At 46.7% G+C, this 20,210-nt stretch overlaps 1 protein-coding gene across 3 annotated transcripts in view; it reads right to left on the minus strand.

Moving 5' to 3' along the window:
* Positions 1-20,210, minus strand: part of MYRFL (myelin regulatory factor like) — a 237,798-nt gene that overhangs the window by 186,991 nt on the left and 30,597 nt on the right. For 2 of the 3 annotated variants that reach the window (XM_077468899.1, XM_077468901.1), the window contains one exon: positions 17,145-17,200. The exons of the other annotated variant lie outside the window; for it this stretch is intronic. In XM_077468899.1, coding sequence (XP_077325025.1) covers positions 17,145-17,200 — 56 coding nt within the window. The remainder of the gene's footprint in view (positions 1-17,144; positions 17,201-20,210) is intronic. 3 annotated transcript variants of the gene reach the window in all.

Here is a 20,210-nt window from a genome sequence, read left to right on the forward strand (position 1 = left end):
GCAAAAAACATGCGTGTGGTGCAAATAGGCCCTAAAAGATAATTGTTTCCATTACTGGGTTCAAATAGTTGGTAAAAAGTAATACCTAAGCTTCTTCTATAGCTTTAGGGCCAATTTAGACTACTTCTCCGTGAAATCCCAGAGCAGCCAGCTGCTCTGATTTTCCTTTGCACTAGGGGACAATGCGATACATGATTAATTGCATCCCACTGCTCCTTTTTTTTTACTGACTTTATTTGAAGTGTACAAAACGTACGCTTCATTCACTGCAATGTCAGAGGTGGCACAGTGTGCTGCGTTTCCCGACATTGCAGTGCGATTCAGGCTGGTATGCTGCGATAAAATGAAGCATGTTTCCTGCGTGTCCCTGCAGTGACAGACGTTTTACAATGCGGTAAATTGTCTGTCACCACATGTAGTTTGAATTAGCCCTAAAGATACGGTGACCAGATTTTTAAAATGAAATCAGGGGACATTTATTTTTTTACTAGTAATGGCAGCAATCAGCGACTCATAGCGGGACTGCGATATTGCAGTGGAAAAATCAGACACTAAGTGACACTTTTGACACTTTGTGGAAAGCAGTGACATTAATACGGTGATCAGTGCTAAAAATATGTACTGTCACTGTACTAATGACACTGGCTGGGAAGTGGATAACATCTAGGGCAATCAATGAGTTAAATGTGTGCCTAACAAGTGTTTTCTCACTGTGGGGAGGTGCTTTTACTAAGGAAAGACATAGATCCCTGTACTTGCTTTGCAGGAACACAGGATCAATGTCTTAAATACTGACAGAATGGCGAACTGCCTTGTTTACAGAGGCAGACCACTAGGCGAGTCCGCCAGATCCGCTGATAGGCTCTGATACCCAGCAATGCAGCATCACTTATATAAGCGATCCTGCACAGAGCAACCACCCTGTAGCAGTAAATCAGGTAATCGGAAACTGGTTAAGATCATCAGCATTATGATAACTCACAGGCAGCAAGCACTTTATCATGGCTCTGGCTGGCTCTGTCACAGTGTGTCACATAACATGGCTGCTGTGTGCTGATTTTGTTATGACCAATAAGTGTCTGCTGCCTGTGAGTTCTGATACCATCCATTATGCCAGAGAGACAGACAGTGCAATGTAGTCTATTCACAGACACCCCCAAAGCACACCTGTGTTGAAGCCTTGAAGGCACTGGCAGCCCCATGATTGGATCTGCTTCCCCTCTATTCCTGCTGCTGGACATCGTCAGCTGAGCTCAGCTGCCTCTCTTTGCCCGTCGCCGCTTCCGCCTGCCTCACAGCCTCTCAGGTCTCACTCTCCGGGCCCCCGGCTACTACTGGGTGGGGAGCGGAGGAAAACGACTCTGCTGGGGAAGGCAAGGAGATAAGCAGGCGGGCGGCTAGCCGGGATTTGAGCCAAGGCAGAAGAACATGCGAGCGGAGCTGAATGGGCATGTGCCGGAAACTGAAGAAATAGTCCATCCACACTGACCAGCACATCATCATCAGTAAGGGACACAGATAATGGAAAAAATACACCCCCTAAGCTAGTAGGAGCAGGGGTGTGTAATTCAGAATTAGTTTTTCTTTATTCTGCACGGACTGTCTTTGAAAATTGCCCCAGCTCCTGATGAAGTCAAATCTGGGGACAAAACCAGGGACAGACTTGGTTCAGGGACAGTGTCCTCAATCCGGAGACTGTCCCCTGAAACCAGGGACATCTGGTCACCCTACCTAAAGCAGTATAAACATAAAAAAAAAAAAAAAAACACATTGCAGCTTCTCAGTCTTGTAATTTGGTGGCTATAATCATTTTCTTCTCTTTTTTTTTTGGGCTTTTACCTGTATTTTCACCTGCTGACCTGGCCAGTAACACACTTGCTTTCTTAAGATGTCCACACTCTGGATGGAGGAACAATAGAGACACCTTTGGGCAGCAGCATTGTCAATCTAAGGAGAGGGTATTGTTGGACTAGCAGATGTAGATGGATTTGACTAATTAAAACCGAACTCCAGCTAACACTTTACAAGCAGTTACAGAAAGCAAATTTTTTTTTTTTTTTTCTCTCTCTCTCGCTATCTTTACTCTTCCCCCTCTCTCCTTCTCTTCCCCCTTCTGTACTTCTTCCCTCTCTGGGTTTACACCACCATCTATCTCCCCCATCTGACAAAACTCCCTGCTCCCAAGCCCCTAGACAAAGCTACCTAGTCAAAGTTGGCTAATATTCTCAGATCCAGCAATTGCCCAATCAGATCCTCGTAACGAACACGCTGACTATCCACAAGCAGTTCTATGCAACAGACCGACCTAAAAGTTTACTAGACCATCGACAATTACACCTCAGGCCTTTGACGTGTTCGACTAATAATAACATGAAATAGATAATATCCTACGTCTGATATTGCTGATCATTTCCACTCATCGCTTCTGTGATATCTTTGTATTGCTTTTGCCTATATAACTAAGGCCGCGTACACACGGGCGGACTGTTCGCCCAACCTTGTCCGCTGAACAGTGTTTGGGCGGACAGTCCGCTCGTGTGTGGGCTTTCAGCGGACAGTTTCAGCGGACAGTTGGACGGACAAAGTCTTTCGGAAATTCCGAAAAACTGTCCGCTGAAACTGTGTTTGAGCGAACAGTCTGCCCGTGTGTGGGCCTGTCCGCTGTACTTTCGAAATGAGCGGACTGTTCCCGCTCGGAAAGTCCGCCCATTTCGAGCGCGTGTACAGGTAGGCGGGGCCCGCGAGGGAGACGTCGCGGGCTCCGCCGCCTGGAATGGGCTTAAAGGGGAACCCCAACGCCGAAAAAAATCGGCGTGGGGGTTCCCCCCAAGTCCACACCAGACCCTTGTCCGAGCACGCTACCCGGCCGGCCAGGAAAGGGGGGCGAGCGAGCGCGCCCCCCCTCCTGAGCCGTACCAGGCCGCGTGCCCTCAACATGGGGGGGTGCCTTGGGGAAGGGGGGGCCGCGCGGCCCCCCCCACCCCAAAGCACCTTGTCCCCATGTTGATGAGGACAAGGGCCTCTTCCCGACAACCCTGGCCGTTGGTTGTCGGGGTCTGCGGGCGGGGGGCTTATCGGAATCCGGGAGCCCCCTTTAAGAAGGGGGCCCCCGGATACCGGCCCCCCACCCTATGTGAATGAGTATGGGGTACAATGTACCCCTACCCATTCACCTGTGGAATAAAGTACAAAAAAAAAACACAACACATGGAAAAAGTATTTTATTGCACAGCTCCGGGGGTCTTCCGTCTTCGGGGGTCTTCTCGCCGGACTCCTCCGCTATCTGTGTGTAGCTCTTTTACTAGCGGAGGAGTCCGGCTTTCTTCCTCCCCGCCGCCGGCCTCTTCTCCCGACTTCGGGGGTCTTGTCCCCCTCTTCGGTTCTTCTGCCGGGCCACCGCGCCTGGTCCGGTGGCCCGGTCTTCTGTCGCTGTCTTCCGTTCTTCTGTCGCCGCCTTCGGTTCTTCTGCCGGGCCACCGCGCCTTCTTGTAGCTCTTTTACAGGCGGTGGCCCGGTCTTCTGTCGCCGCTGTCGTCGCCGCCGCCTTCCGTTCTTGTTCTTCTTCTTGTTCTTCTTCTTCTTCTCCTGGAGATGTTGACTCGACGATCTCTCCGGCCGGAATGCCAGGGACACGCTCCGCTGCCACTTATATAGTGACAATGGGGCGGTGTCACATGGTATATGTCACATGGGTTGGTCACATGGGTTGATGTCACATGGGGACTATGACATCGTAAGGGGGCGGGGTCACCATGTGACCAACCCATGTGACATATACCATGTGACACCGCCCCATTGTCACTATATAAGTGACCGCACAGCGCGGCTCTGGCATTCCGGCCGGAGAGATCGTCGAGTCAACATCTCCAGGAGAAGAACAAGAAGAAGAACAAGAAGAACAAGAACGGAAGGCGGCGGCGACGACAGCGGCGACAGAAGACCGGGCCACCGCCTGTAAAAGAGCTATAAGAAGGCGCGGTGGCCCGGCAGAAGAACCGAAGGCGGCGACAGAAGAACGGAAGACGGCGACAGAAGACCGGGCCACCGGACCAGGCGCGGTGGCCCGGCAGAAGAACCGAAGAGGGGGACAAGACCCCCGAAGTCGGGAGAAGAGGCCGGCGGCGGGGAGGAAGAAAGCCGGACTCCTCCGCTAGTAAAAGAGCTACACACACATAGCGGAGGAGTCCGGCGAGAAGACCCCCGAAGACGGAAGACCCCCGGAGCTGTGCAATAAAATACTTTTTCCATGTGTTGTGTTTTTTTTTGTACTTTATTCCACAGGTGAATGGGTAGGGGTACATTGTACCCCATACTCATTCACATAGGGTGGGGGGCCGGTATCCGGGGGCCCCCTTCTTAAAGGGGGCTCCCGGATTCCGATAAGCCCCCCGCCCGCAGACCCCGACAACCAACGGCCAGGGTTGTCGGGAAGAGGCCCTTGTCCTCATCAACATGGGGACAAGGTGCTTTGGGGTGGGGGGGCCGCGCGGCCCCCCCTTCCCCAAGGCACCCCTCCATGTTGAGGGCACGCGGCCTGGTACGGCTCAGGAGGGGGGGCGCGCTCGCTCGCCCCCCTTTCCTGGCCGGCCGGGTAGCGTGCTCGGACAAGGGTCTGGTGTGGACTTGGGGGGAACCCCCACGCCGATTTTTTTCGGCGTTGGGGTTCCCCTTTAAGCCCATTCCAGGCGGCGGAGCCCGCGACGTCTCCTTCGCGGGCCCCGCCTACCTGTACACGCGCTCGAAATGGGCGGATTTGCCTCCTCCTTACGTGGGCGAGTCCGTTCATTTCAAAAGTTGAGCGAACTGTTTGCCCAACCTTGTTCGTCAAACAGTCCGCTCGTGTGTGGGCAAGTCCGCTCATGCAAATTTTGAGCGGACTGTTTGCCCAAACTGTTTGACGAACAAGGTTGGGCAAACAGTCCGCGCGTGTGTACGCGGCCTAAGATGTTGTAAACCTTGTTCCATGTTTTTTTTTCTTATTTTGATTTCTCAATAAAATATTATGGAAAAAAAAAAAAAAAAGAAAGCAAATTTTATCCTTTTTAGGGGTAAAGGTTTTACTTAAATGAAAAAAAAAACTGATTAGTGCAAGCACTCCTTGTCAGTATTAAATGGATTGTTTCAGCCCTCTACTACTTTTGCTGGGAGGCTTGGTGTGTTAAAGGAAGCTGAAAAATAACAGACTTAACCTATAATACCTATTTATAGGTTAAAATAATGGGAAAAAGGTTAAAATTAAAATAAACGAATGCTGCCACCACATCTAAGAATTGGCAAGCTGCAAAATGGCACATTTTTGTTTTGGGGTTTACCGCCACTTTAAACCAGAAATTATATCTTAAAGCAAAAGTCCATAGGTGCACCCCAGGAGAGAAAGTAAAGTAAAGAAATGTAAGTAAAGTGCTTAGTGGAAAACCCAGATAAAGTGAGTGGGTAAACGTGCAATAAGGTTAAAGAACAATCCCAGGTAGGGATATTTTTACATAGTTACATAGTTTTACATGGTTTACATGGTTTTACATGGTTTTACATGGTTCCAGCTTGGACCAATGTAGTATATATGGTACCTAGCTGAACCCTCCCTCTGGAAGCTGGAAATCTTTGTAATAGGCACTGTTACTACAATGCGTCTGTGTCCTTTTCTGAGCTTCCTCCTGGACAGGGCCCAAGAAATTGTGGTGCCTGGGTCCAAGAATGAAATGCCCCCCCCCCACAAAAAAATCACGCCCACCAAAAGGCAGGAAGGCAGATTTACATGCAACAGGACCTTGTCTATATGCAAAATTATATGGAATACTATTATGTTCAATGTTCCAAACTATAAACTCCACAGCACAGACTCCCCTTACTCCAGACCTCCCATCAGAGACTCCCCTCACTTCAGACCTCCCATCAGAGACTCCCCTCACTCCAGACCTCCCATCAGAGACTCCCCTCACTCCAGATCCCCCATCACAGACCCCCCCCCCTTTACAGACTCCCCTGACTCCAGCCATCACAGACACCAGCCAGGGCTGGTGCTACCACTAGGCGGACTAGGCGGCCACCTAGGGCGCACTTCCGCCTAGGGCGCCCGGCCACTGATGACCCTCTTCCCTCTGTCTGCAGCCAGCAACTATGTCCATCTCAACACAACAGGCAGCCGCTCCCGAGGCCCTCCTTACAGTCTCAGAGGCGCAGTGGTAGCAGGCGGAGGACTGGTGCCATCTGTGTCCCATCTAAAAGGGATGGCAGGGATGCTCTTCGCCGGTGTTCTCACTTCATCCCACAGTGCGATCAGAGCAGAGAACAGAGATCCACTAACCCTGATCACTGGAGGAGGAGGGGGAGGGCGGGGGACTGAGCACACTCCGCCTCTCCTTACTGGGATCACACTCAGTCTGGTGCCGGCTGGAGCTCTGTGAGGATCAACTGGTGAGAGCCACACGTGTGATCTCCTGAGAGCCGGAGAGACACAGAGTCCTCCCGCTGGCTGTCAGCCGCAGCTGCCTGACTAATCACCACCATGGGGTAAGTGTGTGCTGGGACCCCCCACCTGTATATGGTTCAGTCCTCCCACTATCACCTCTATGCAACTTTCTCTACTGGAGGTCACCAATGTGTAATAATGGGGGGGAGTCACCCTGTGTGGTAATATGTAATAATGGGGTTCCTCCTGTGTAGTGATGGAGGGGTCTACCCTGTGTATTAGTGTGGGGTTATCTGTAATAATGGGGGCAACTCTGTGCAGTAATTAAGGGGTCACCCCTGTGTAATAATGTGGGGTCACCCCTGTGTAGCGATGTGTAATAATAAGGGTCAACTATTGTGTAGTGATGAGGGTTACCCCTGTATATTAATGTGGGGTCAAGGCTATATATAAATGTAGGGTCACCCCATGAGTAGTGATCTGTAATAATGGGGTTACCCCTGTGTGGTGATGGGGGGGGTCACATTCCCTTTTCACTTTGAGGACTTGCTCCCCCCTGAGGTGTATCAGAGTGTGTGTGTTCCCACGTGTCGTGTTTTAGGGCAGCCGTGTTTGCGTGAAACATGCAATAAAGGTGCAGATGTGATTTTTTAAATCGCTTCACAACAATCTGCATTATATTGCAGTGTGGTCCGTTTTGGTGGGCGTGAATACAAGTTTGTTTGCTGCGTGGGGATGCCATTAAAAAAAAAAAAAAAAATCAATGGCACCCATAAATTTCTGTATTTTCATGTGGTGTGGGAAAACGTGCAGAAATCATACAATCTGGTAGCATAGGAAGAAATTTTTCATGCATGTCCGATCGTATATATCAGATGAACTGTCATGATTGGCTCTGTACAATCAGATTATTGTACGATTGATTCAAAACCGATATTTTTTGTACAATTTTCTGATCATGTGTATGGGGGCTTAAATAAATAAAAATATAGACTTCCTGCTGCTGCCTCTGCCGCTAAAGAGGGTAGCAGTTGAGTGCTCAACCATGGAGATTTATAGTTATGTAGCAGGAGCAGGGCCGGTGCTACTACTAGGAAAACTAAGCAGCTGCCTAGGGCGCACTGTTGCCTAGGGGCATCTGGCCACTGGTGTTCCTACTCTTTTACTCTCTGCAGCAAGCAACTAAGTCTCAACATCAGCAGGCCACCACTGCTCCGTTCGCACAAAGTGTCAGAGGCGCAGCAGTGGCAGAGGACTGTGTCTGTGTCCCAACTCCTGAATGAATGAAAGCAAGCAAACATTCATTGGTAGGCTGCATTGATGGGTGCTGGTAGGCTGCATTTGATGGGTGCTTCATTAAAAAGGTGGGGTATACATGGGTAGATCAAACGGGGGTGAAGTCAGGGGTGGAGCCAATGGGAGGGCAGCAAAATGAGGTTTCGCCTAGGGTGTCAAAAATCCTTGCACCAGCCCTGACTCCAGCCATCACAGACTCCTCTCATAATAGACAATCTCATCACAGACTGCCTCCCCCCATCACAGGCAGCCTCCCCCATCACAGGCAGCCTCCCCCATCACAGGCAGCCTCCCCCATCACAGGCAGCCTCCCCCATCACAGGCAGCCTCCCCCATCACAGGCAGCCTCCCCCATCACAGGCAGCCTCCCCCATCACAGAATCAGATTCAGGAGTGTGCTATGCACACATTGCAGGGATCAGGAGTGCACTACGTACATAATGCAGGGATCAGGAGTGCGCCATGTTCAAAAAACCCTGGCTTGTTATTAAAGTGTGGAAAACATGGGGTTAGTAGAATGCCATCAGAGGAGAATATCCTTTAATTGTTCAATCCATTCTCTTTGCCTTGTGACACCAGCAACGTTTATGTAAAAGATAATGGATGGATAGACAGTACACGCAGATGTCCTGCATTCTTATCTCCCTGACAGAGTCTCTATAAGAACCGTATGACTTATGCTGGCAGAAATGAATGCAGGATGTGTTTTATCTGCCCCATGGAGTCTTTTTCAAATGTCCTCCAGATGTCAAAATACAACCTGGATAGATTGGCTAAATGAAGCTGCTCTCCACACTCTGGAAACAGCTTGAGCTCTCCATGATGGCAGCAGTGCAGGCAAACACAACTCACAGTTATACAGTGCAGGGCTCAGGAATCTGTCTGCTTCTAATGCCACCTACACATGACCAGACTTTCCGGCAGACTAAATCCAACGGAATCAGTCCGTGGGACAATTCGATTGTGCGTGGGCTAATCCGATAGTTTTTCATAAAAAAACGCAGATGTACCTAGAAATAGAACATGTTTCAAATCTGTCCAACGGCCTCAATTCCTATCGGGAAAATAGTTTGTATGCTGGTCCGACGGACCAAATACAACGCAAGGGAAGCTATTGGCTACTGGCTATTGAACTTCTTTTTTAGTCCCGTCTTTCGTCATCACGTTCAAAATGAACGGACTTTCGAACGGACTTAGTCCATTCGTGTAAGTCCATTTGTTCAGAAAGTCTGTCGGAACTCCGCCGAAAGTCCGGTCGTGTGTACGCAGCATTACAGTCTGTCTCCATAGCATTCTGGGGAAGGGGGCGGGTACAGTGTTTTATCATTGGCTTAGGAGGCAGCAGAGAGGTGGATATCAATCCGCCTCTGAAATTAGCCTTCTGGGTCTAACTAAAGATCATCGGCTTCTGAGGCCAGAGCTGCTGTATCCCTCCACAAGAAAAAAAAAAAGAGTTCCCAGCTTCCTGGCAGCAAAAGAGGGTGTGCAGGCAATGAAAAAAAAAATTGGGGGGATGCTTGAGCACCCCCAAGCACCTATCTGGTGTCCCCAGTGTTTGCCGCCCCTCTCAAGGTACTGCCTGGGTCCGATAGACCCAGCCGGTCCCATGGTAGGGCCAGCCCTGCTCCTGGAAACAACAGGAGAGCAGAATGGCTAGTCAAAAAGAGCTATTATTTATATGAAACATTAACTGATTTTATAATATTATGTAGTGGTTGTTGGGGTACCTTAAAAGTAATCCGTTTCCCCATTTCCATATCTATTGCACTGGAAAAAAAGTACAGTAGCTGGATGGAAAATTACTGTTGTGAGCAGAAAATAATTTTTCACAATCATTTGTAAAATATTCACATAAAAAATATACAGCTTAAAAAAATGTAAGCTCAAAGAAGTATGGGGGTTGTCTTTGTTGACATCTGTAATGCTAGTTGCCTAGCTGCCTGAATTATCAATACTGTAAGACATTATCCTGGAGCAAGTATGCTAACTCAGAAGTGGGAAAGAAGTCAAAACTCCCAATCCTCACATTTGGCCCAAGACAGTGAGGCAGAAAGTACTAAAGCCCCAGGATTACCACAATAGCCAGGAAAACTGGAGTTAGTACTTACCGGTAACTCCTTTTCCGGTGGTCTTCCAGGACAGCCCTTGAGAGATGGAGCTCCTCCCATCGACACAGGAAACACATTGCCACAGTTCAAAAGGCGGTCCCTCAGGTCCCTGGTCAGTCATTCACCAAGAACCGAAGGATGGAACTGAAAAACATATAAACCATAACAGGTAATAACATTAGTACATCACTACAATCAAATAAAGGGTGGGATCGTGCTGTCCTGGAAGACCACCGGAAAAGGAGTTACCGGTAAGTACTAACTCCAGTTTTCCCAAGTGTTCTTCCAGGACAGCCCTTGAGAGGATCCCCAAGTACTTACCAGATTAGGGGGGGACCACGGCCTGGAGGACTTTCCTCCCAAAGGCCTGATCCTGACTAGACATTAAGTCCAGTCGGTAATGCCTTGTAAAGGTGGAAAAGCTTGACCATGTGGCTGCTTTACATACCTGCTCCGGGGTGGCACCAGCTCTTTCTGCCCAGGATGCAGACAACGCTCTTGTTGAGTGAGCTTTAACACCCTCAGGAGGATCTCTATTCAAGGCCTTATACCCCTCTGCTATAGCTAGCCTAATCCATCTAGCTATGGTTACTTTTGAAGCTTTCTGTCCCCTACGCTGTCCGGAAAAAAGGACAAAAAGGGAGTCTGAGATTCTGAATGGGATTTGTTATTTTAAGATATTCTAGAATACACCTCCTCACATCCAATAAATGAAAACGTTCCTCTTTCTCATTTGCTGCATTTTGACAAAATGAAGGGAGGACAATATCTTGGGACCTATGGAAGCTAGATGCTACCTTTGGTAAGAACCCAGGGTCTGTCTTTAGAATGACTCTGTCTTCTAGGATCTGTAGGAATGGTTCCCTGATGGAAAGTGCTTGGATTTCACTGACCCTACGGGCTGAAGTGATTGCCACCAGGAGAACTGTCTTAAAGGTAATAAGCCTTAGGGAGGCCTCTGAGATAGGCTCAAAGGGTGACCCCAAGAAAGCTTTTAGCACAACTGCTAAATCCCAGGATGGGACTTTTGTGATTCTGACTGGCTTGCGTCTAGCGACTGCCTTACAGAATCTAGCGACAAAAGGATTTTCCTGTAAGCGTTCATCTAGGTATACACTTAAGGCAGCTATCTGTACTTTAATAGTACTTAGGGTTAAACCCTTGTTTACACCTTCCTGTAAAAACTGTAGAATATTAGCCGTATTTATGTCCCGGCCATTCAGCCAGCTATTGAATTTTTTCCAGACTTTTTTGTAAATAGCTCTCGTGACTGGTTTGCGACTCTGTAGTAAGGTCGCAATTACCTCGTCTGACAGGCCCTTACTCCTTAAGATTTCCTCCTCAGTAACCACGCTGACAGCTTCAGTGTGGCGACCTGCAGATGGTAAAGAGGTCCCTGCGACAGGAGGTCCTGTCTGTAGGGAAGCCTTAGAGGCGGACAGTCTGTCAATTGTAGCAACGTTGTGAACCACGGTCTCCTGGGCCAAAAAGGTGCTACTAGAATCAAACAGGTTTTTTCCTTGAGGAATCTTGCTAGGACCCTCGGAATGAGATGAAGAGGGGGAAATGCATACGCCAGACTGAAAGTCCATGGAGTTTGCAAGGCATCTACCGCCAGGGGTTGATCTCCTGGGTTTAGCGAGAAAAAATTGGGAACCTTTGCATTTTTCTTGCTCGCAAAAAGGTCTACCTCTGGTTCTCCCCAGTGAGCTGTTATGAGATTGAATGCCTCTGGGTGTAAGGACCATTCTTGGTTCGAAATCCTCTGTCGACTCAAGAAGTCCGCCTTGTTGTTCAGCTCCCCTTTCAGGTGAACTGCAGAAATGGATTCCAGATTGGCTTCTGCCCACTGGAGAATGCGTCTGGCTACCAACATCAAACGAGGACTTCTGGTTCCTCCTTGTTTGTTTATGTATGCTACAGCCGTCGTATTGTCTGAACGGACTTGTAGATGGTGACCCTGTATTGCGGGGTGGAAAGCTAGAACAGCTCTCAGGATTGCTGTTAGTTCTTTCCAATTGGAAGAGAAACATTTCTCCTCCGGGGTCCACTTGTCCTGGACCCAGCTTGAGCCTAGGTGGGCTCCCCAGCCCCAACTGCTCGCATCCGTTGTTAGTGTTGAAGTGATAGGAAGGACCCAATGAACCCCTTTGTTTAGGTTCTCCCTGTCCTTCCACCACCAGAGGGAGCGTTTTACCCTTGAGGGGATCGATACCTCCTCCTCCAGATCTCTGCCTTTTAATTGTTCTAACAGAAAACCCTGAAGTTCTTTGATGGAACCTGGCCCATTGTACGGCTGGAATGGCTGCCGTCATAAGACCTAAGACCGACATTACTTCCCTCACCGTACACTTGGGGCTGCATTGAAGAAAAGATATTCTCTGCCACAGATTCAAAATCTTTTCTTCCGGCAGTATAATTTTCTGATCTACAGACTTGATCCAGTACCCCAGATACAGGATCTCCTGTGTTGGGGTTGTCTTGGATTTCTCCTGACTGACAATCCACCCTAATCGACTCAGACTGAGTTGAGTCAATTCTAGGTCCCGAGAAAGACGACTCTCTGAGTGGGCTGTTAGGAGCAGATCGTCTAGGTAGGGGATAATTGAGACTGATTGAAGCCTCAGAGGAACTAAAGCCTCTCCGAGAACCTTGGTAAAGATTCTCGGAGAGGATGATAGACCGAAGGGAAGTGCTCTGCACTGAAAGTGGTAAACCTTTGTGTCTATCTGCACTGCCATCCGAAGGAATTTCTGGCATTCCTCCCTTATTGGAATGTGCAGATAAGCATCCCTTAGGTCCAGGGTTGCCATAAATGTCTCTTTCTGCAGGAGATTCTTTATGGAATAAATGGACTCCATCCGAAATCTCTTGTAACGGATGGAGCGATTCAGTGGACGGAGGTTCATAATTAGTCTGAATCTCCCTGACGGTTTTCTTACCACAAAGATGTGCGAGTAAAAACCGTCCCCTTGTTCCTGAATAGGGACTGGTGTCAATACTTCTTGATCTACCATTTCCCCTATTAGTAAAGGTAAGGCCCTGGCCTTTTCTGAGTGACTTGGAAGCTTTGTCACCAGAAACTTGGAAGGAGGGTTGCTGTGAAATTCCAGCGCATGACCCCTTTTTATTATGTTTAAGACAAACTCGTTCGAGGTTGTCTCTTCCCATTGAGGAAGAAATTTGCTTAATCTTCCTCTCACAGGAACCCTGACGTCACTGGGGTTTGGGATCCTGATTGGGGCGGCTAAACAGTATGCCCCCTTTTCCTTTCCCTTTATGTCCCGACCAATGTTTTTTGGGGGTTGAACTCTTCTCTGATTTAGAGGGTTCCTTAAAGGGACGAAAAATTTCTTTGAAAATTTTTCTTTTTTTGTGGGAAAGGTTTTCTTTTTGTCCGCCGTCCTTTCTAAGGCGGAGTCTAATTCAGGCCCGAAGACTAAGTCTCCTGTAAAAGGGACGCTGCACAGGCGGGTTTTAGACGCCGTGTCTCCCCCCCAGGTTTTCATCCATACTGACCTCCTTGCTGCCACTGAAAGTGCTGCAGATTTAGCCGTAAATTTAACGGAGTCCGTGGAGGCGTCAGATGAAACTGGTGGCCTTAAAAAGCATAGGGAAGGATTTCAAAAGCTCCCCCCTAGGAGTGCCTGCCTTTAAGTGTTCTTGTAGTTGCGATAACCAGAACTCCAGGTTTCTAGCTACACAGGAAGTGGCTAGAGCTGGTTTTAAGCCTGCCATAGAGGCATCCCAGGCCCTCTTTAAGACAATGTCTGTTCTCCTGTCCATGGGATCTTTCAGGTGGCCCATATCCTCAAAGGCCAGATCAGCCTGCTTTGAGATTTTGGACAGAGGGGCGTCTAGTTTTGGATTTTTATTCCAGACCGCCTCTAGGCTCTCATCAAAAGGGAACCTTCTCTTAAGGGATTTAGGAAAGAAAACCTTCTTGTCTGGTTCAGACCACTCCTTAAGGACAAGGTCAGAAAGCACCTTATGTATAGGAAAAACCCTTGCTTTCTTTTTCCCCAGAGCCTCATACATTTGATCATGTCTGGATAACTGAGTTTCTTCCTCCTCAATTTCCAGCGTATCATAGATAGCCCCCATTAGCTCATCTACTTCCTCGAGAGATAATCTATATTTTGAGGCTTTAGATGCTGCTTGATCCTCTTCCTGACCCGAGTCAGTGTCAGAGGATTCGGGGCTAATCAACGTGGGGCTAGGCTCCCTGACCATACGGGGCTCCCCTGAGCTGGGTGTTGTAAGGCATGGTGAGGATGAGATTATAGTTGTTTTACTCGTGGAGGCAGCTGCAGCTGATCCCACGTCAGTGATTAACTCCCGGAGGGACTTAAAGGTCGACGCCATTTCCTCTTTAAAGGAGCCCAAAAACTTTGCTAAAGGGGAATCTGCCTCAGATTTAAGCAAGCTTGCAATGCATTGCTTGCATAGGGCTTTGTTAGAGCCAGAGGACAACCTATTCCCACAATTAGGACACTTTTTGCGGCCTGTCTTGTCTTCACTTGGCATCTCTTTAGCCTGAAAATAAGAAGACAAAGGATTTCTTAGCGTCAGCACCATGTCCCTCTTAGAATCACCACTAACAAACAACCTCACTGTGAGTAAACCGCCACCGTGGGGTACTACAGGGCCCAGCCTACAAACACCACCACTCCACCAGAGTAATAGCATGCCCAGCAGCCTACCTGGGTTTGGCTGGTGCCTGTCTCCGCCGGAGTATCCTGGGGAATAGCCTCCATGGTCCCCCTCTGATGCTCCGAATCCCGCCGCTAATCCGGTATAGCTGGACGCTGGTCGGGCTTTACAGGCACAGCGCTGGCTCTCCCTCTCCTCCTTGTACCCTTAGAGACCCGGAACCGGAAGTCTCGGCACGCAGTGATGACGCGGTTCCGCCGGAAGTGAACGCTCGGCGTCTCCGACCCCCTGCAACGAGGAGGGAAGATGGAAGGTTCCACTCACCACTCCTGGGGGAAACCGGCGTCATTCTGCCCCTGGCCACCTCGGCACTGGAAGGAGGAGGGTAACGGGTCTGCTCCGGTTCAGCTGGACGGTACCCGAGCCAAAGAAAAAAAGGTATGGACCCAAACTGCAGCCATAAACCAGGACCCGGTCCCTTAGGCTTGCAGGTTCTCAGGCAGCCCCTGAGAGGGGCCTCCAGGTTCCTGGCAACATGTTCCTCCGACGGAGGAAACACAAATGACTGACCAGGGACCTGAGGGACCGCCTTTTGAACTGTGGCAATGTGTTTCCTGTGTCGATGGGAGGAGCTCCATCTCTCAAGGGCTGTCCTGGAAGAACACTTGGGAAAGTAATATTTTCAAAAGGGGAAAGTCAACAATGGCTGCCTACATACTTCATCATTAAAGGTCTATACTGAGAGATATATGTAGGCTGCCACTTCAGACTACATACCAAAAGGACTATCATGCTGATTTGGTGTCTCCAGTACCTTCTCAGTTACTAATATAGTCCCAGATCAGAATTTCATCTTTATATTGAATTCAGCTGTTGCATGCTTATTCCCGAGTCAATATCTCACAATACATCAAAGCTATAGAATCTGGACTGCCAACAATCGGGTAGAGACAGCCCTCCTATACTGGGCCCAGGCCCCATCAGTTCAGCAGGAAGCTCAGGAACAGAGAGGGGCCAGCAATTCCCCAGGCCCAGAAATTAAAGCAGGCTGTATGGAGGAGGGGGGTAGCACAGGACAATCAGGTAGGCTGTGTGGGACCCCACAATTTTTAATGGAAGCCATGCATAAAATCAGAACCACCAATCAACTAGTATTTACAGAAGAAGTCGGCAAAAGGTAGCTTAACCATCTCTCTCATTACAGGCTTTCAATTAAGTATAACTAAAGGCAAAACCTTTAGATAGAGAGTGATGGATTAAAACCCCTGTCAGGTTTGTATTGCTGTCTGTGCCCCCGTTCACCCTCTTAATTTGTCGTATTTATCATCATCACCGAAAGCAAAAGAAAATCCCAAAATCTGACTTGTCATCAGAACAGGGTAAGATTAATAAAGGTGAAATCTTCCAATGGGGATCCCGGTGACAAACATGGATTCCATCACTTTAGGGGAGGGGGGGGTCCTCTCACTTCCTGTTTTGGCTATGGAACAGGAAGTGGAGGGAAATCTAGCTGATGGAACACACATGGCAAAAATAAAACTTATAGGAGTTATAACCATTCCTTTCTCAGTCCAAAATGAAAAAAATAAAATAAAAAGTTGCCTTTCATTCTACTTTGTTCCACCTAGATGAAAAAAATGGCCACCTGGTAAGATTAATAAATCTTTCAATAAGTATACAGTATCGTTTCATGTAAACCTATCACAAAAAGTGCTTGACTGGAAATATAATGTACACTAAGGCCGTGTAAACACGCGGGGACTGTTCGCTCAACTTTGTCCGTCAAACAGTTTCAGCGAACAGTCCGCTCAAAATTAGCATGGACGGACTTGCCCACACACGACGAACGAACAGTTTGCTGAAACCGTGCGCGATGACGTGAACGGCACGTACGACGGGACGGAAAATACGACGTCCTATACACTGCATTACAACTTTCGGCGTGTAAATCCTTTCTGAGCATGCGCGGAACTTAGTTTGACGAACAAGCCTACACACGAGGGGACTGTTCGCTGAAACCAAGTTTCAGCGGACAGTTTTTCGGAATTTCCGAAAAACTTTGTTCAGCAGACTGTTCGCTGAAACTGTCCGCTGAAAGCCCACACATGGGCGGACTGTCCGCCGAAACACTGTTCAGCGGACAAAGTTGGGCGAACAGTCCCCGCGTGTGTACGCGGCCTAACAGACAATAAGTCATTAAATTAGTACTTTACTATTCAAAATGCATAAACCTATAAACCCATGCATTTATTAAAGACAGAAATTGAAAGCTAAATAATGTTTGGTTTATATGCTTATTTACCCAATTATGTATGCCTTAAATAGAATTTTGCATCACAAACCTAATACAGCAATACAGCTAATACAGCAATACCGTCAAAAGCCCCATAAACATGGACGGCGTTCAATAGAAATCGGCTGACATTTGGCCCGTGTGTCATGCAGCTGGTTCAACAGAAGCCAGCCATTTGGCCGGCTTCTGTCGAAGGGGCGTGACCAAAAAAAAAAGTGTCAGATTGTCAGAAGTTTTTTTTGTTTAGCCTTGCTGGGTTGATCAGAAAAAAAAAAAAAAGTAGTGTGTACTAGACTTTGATTTACTTTGATCCTACATCAACCACTGCAGCATTCTGGAAGTATAAAAGCCTGAAAGTAAAGTAGAGATTTATAAGTTACTTTACCAATTTGTGGTGGTGAACATGGCTCTGATCCAGAATCAGGCGGTGAATCCGGTAATCTGAGTTACATAGAGAAACATTAATATATATATTTGTAATACTAAAATTATTTTTAGTATGAATTTTACAAAATAATGGCAAATTCCTAATAAATATTTTTTTCAAATATATACTATATGACCTTGACCACAACCAAAAGTACATAAATGACTTACATTTCTAACCCAGTGGTTCCCTAAACTAACCCAACATTTGTGTGGCAGAACCCTTATTTTATCAGAAGATAAAATGGATTAATATCTATTGATTTGAATGTTAGTGCAATACATTATTCATCATGTACAGTAGACTTATCAATATCAGAAATGAAAAGCAGACAAAATACATAATACTGTAAGTCACTCTACACAAAGCTAATGCTTTAGTGAAATTATGCCACTAGAGAATCCAAAACACATAAAATGCCAATGGCTTTTCTTTGGACTGGTCCTTACAGTATGAATGCTACCCAAAGTCTTAATTTATGCATACAATTTTGGACCTGATCAGATGGTAAAAATTGCAACATTTCTTGTTAACGGTCAATTACACACCTCAAAGATTGAATTTCAAGTGCTTTCAAAATGACTATTTATTGAATTTTTTATTTAATACATAACATACAGGGGAATATTTCTAAAGCATTGATTATGAAATTCACTGCAGTTTAACCTTTCAGCTGTATGTTTTTTAAATGCCAGTGAATAATTCATCACTAGTGTATGTTTGCTGAAAGTCACATACACAGCTTTACAAATATGCCCTTATAGTGTTGCAGTTGTCACATAATTATCAATACAGTTACAATTCAGTAATTAATGCAATACAGTAGATACACAATAGTAACCATGAATACAGCCATGAATTGTAAGTTTGGGAAAAGGTTTATAAAAGGGTTATAAAATCATAGATATGTGGTACCCAGGGCTTTTTCTCAGGGAATAGGTACAGGTACTCCACCCTTGTGAGTTACTGTCTCCACCCACTACCTACCTCTTAGCATTGTCCCTAGGTCCCACCCCCTACCCACTTCCCAGTACCACTCCTTTTTATAGAGTACAGGACCTGGTAAAGTGTGAGTGTCTCTGGATTTATATACTGTATATAGTGTTCTAGAAGTATAAGATCATTAACCACAATAATCATGGAATGTTTAGTTAAAGGGTCTGCAGAAATCCAATGCCTTGTGATCTCTTTAAGATCAACAAATAAAGGTTTTCCAATATATTTTATTATACGGGATTCATAGAACGCCAACAGTTTGGGTAGTGCTTTACAAAAAAAAAAAGACAGTACAGCTAAAGTAAAATTCAAAACAAGAGGAATCAGAGGGCCCTGCTCATTAGAGCTTACACTCTAAGAGGGAGGGTCAAGGGATACAAAAGAGGGATGAGCTGATAGAGAAAGTAAAAAGGCAATGTTAGTTAGAAGCAGGATAGGCTTCTCTGAAGAGATGGGTTTTCAGGGATCAACAAAAGGTGGATAGAGTAGGAGATATTTGGACAGATTGGGGTGAGGAGTTCCAGAGGATGGAAGAGACTCTGGAGAAGTGCTAGTGGCATGCATGGGAGGAGGTGAAGAGGGAGCTAGAGAGTAGGAGGTGTTGTGAGGACCAAAGACAACAGTGTAGTTGGTATTTTGAGACAAGGTTCGTGATGTAGCTGGGGGCAAAGTTGTGAATGGCTTTGTAAGCTGTTGTCAGTATTATGAATTGTATTAGTTGGGTGAGTGGTAGCCAATGGAGTGGTCAGAGATAACCAGGGAAGTGAATTAGAAGCTTTGCCGTGTCATTGATTAAAAAGGGGCATATTTTAAGGATGTTGTGGAGATGGCCTTATTTGGACAATGTTTGAATGTGGGCCCAAAAGGAGAGTTCAGAGTCCCGGGTAACACCTAGCAGCCCGGCAGGTGAGAACGGACTGATAGTTGCTCCATCAATCTCGACATAGGCATCAGATGAAATGACTCATGGGTGAGGAAATATTATGAGGTCAGTTTGAGTGACATCCATATTGATATGTCTTAACCATTCGTTTTCTATTAGAGTGCTAATATCACATGAATAGGGTTGCAATAGAAGTTTGATATTGTAAGAGAGGTGCTCCTCTATTAGGTGTTTGGGTAATTAGGTTTTGCAACTAGAGCAAACTATATTAGCAAAATTGAGCAATTTTGGAATTTCAGTTGAAATTGTGTTTGCATTGCATGTCTCAAATGTAAAAAAACACTGAGAGAAGGATTTAAAAGTTTGGTCAGCATAAAACAGATTAATCAAGATGACACTATTACATTCAGTAACATTGGCAATAAAAAGATTTATGGTGTCTAATTCTGGGAATGTGATCCTTTACCCCCTTTATCACATCTGTTTGGAGTTGTATAAAGGAATTTTGAGGTTAAAAATTAGTTTAACCAGCAATTTGTATAAAACCTACACATTTAAAATGCACGTACAGTCTATGTGCTTTCATATGTGTATTAATAGTAAAATAATACAGAACTCTTAATACACTTTAGGTACAATTTAAATTGCACTGAAAGCACAGGGGTATAAGATAAAAAATGTTCTTTAACAAAAAGGAAATAAATGCCCAAAGCGTGTCTAAACCCTAAAACAAAAAATCAAGATATTGCAGCTTGGTTGTCATAAGATATGGGGCTGCATTATTTTTCACTTTTTGGTGTAAGAATATTTAAGTACATTAAAAAAAACAGTTAATCTTGTCAGAAATGCAGTGTTCCTGCTACTTCCTGTAAGCTTAAAATAAAACACAAACATCCTTATCTTTCTTGTTTAAAGCGGAGGTCCACCCTAAAATGGACCTTCCGCTCATCGGATTCCTCCCCCCCTCCGGCGCCACAATTGGCACCTTTCAGGGGGGAGGGGGGTGCAGTTACCTGGATAATCCAGGTAACTGCACCCACTTCCGGGCTAGCTCTCTGCGGAAAGGGGCGTACATTACGCCCCTTTCCGCAAGTGCCCGCCCCCTTCCGCAAGTGCCCCGCTGCCTGCTGGGAAACACACAGATC

This window comes from Lithobates pipiens, unplaced genomic scaffold (genome assembly GCF_037356315.1).
Source record: "Lithobates pipiens isolate NorthernLeopardFrog02 unplaced genomic scaffold, aLitPip1_a1.2 Scaffold_8, whole genome shotgun sequence".
Taxonomy (NCBI): Eukaryota; Metazoa; Chordata; class Amphibia; order Anura; family Ranidae; genus Lithobates; species Lithobates pipiens.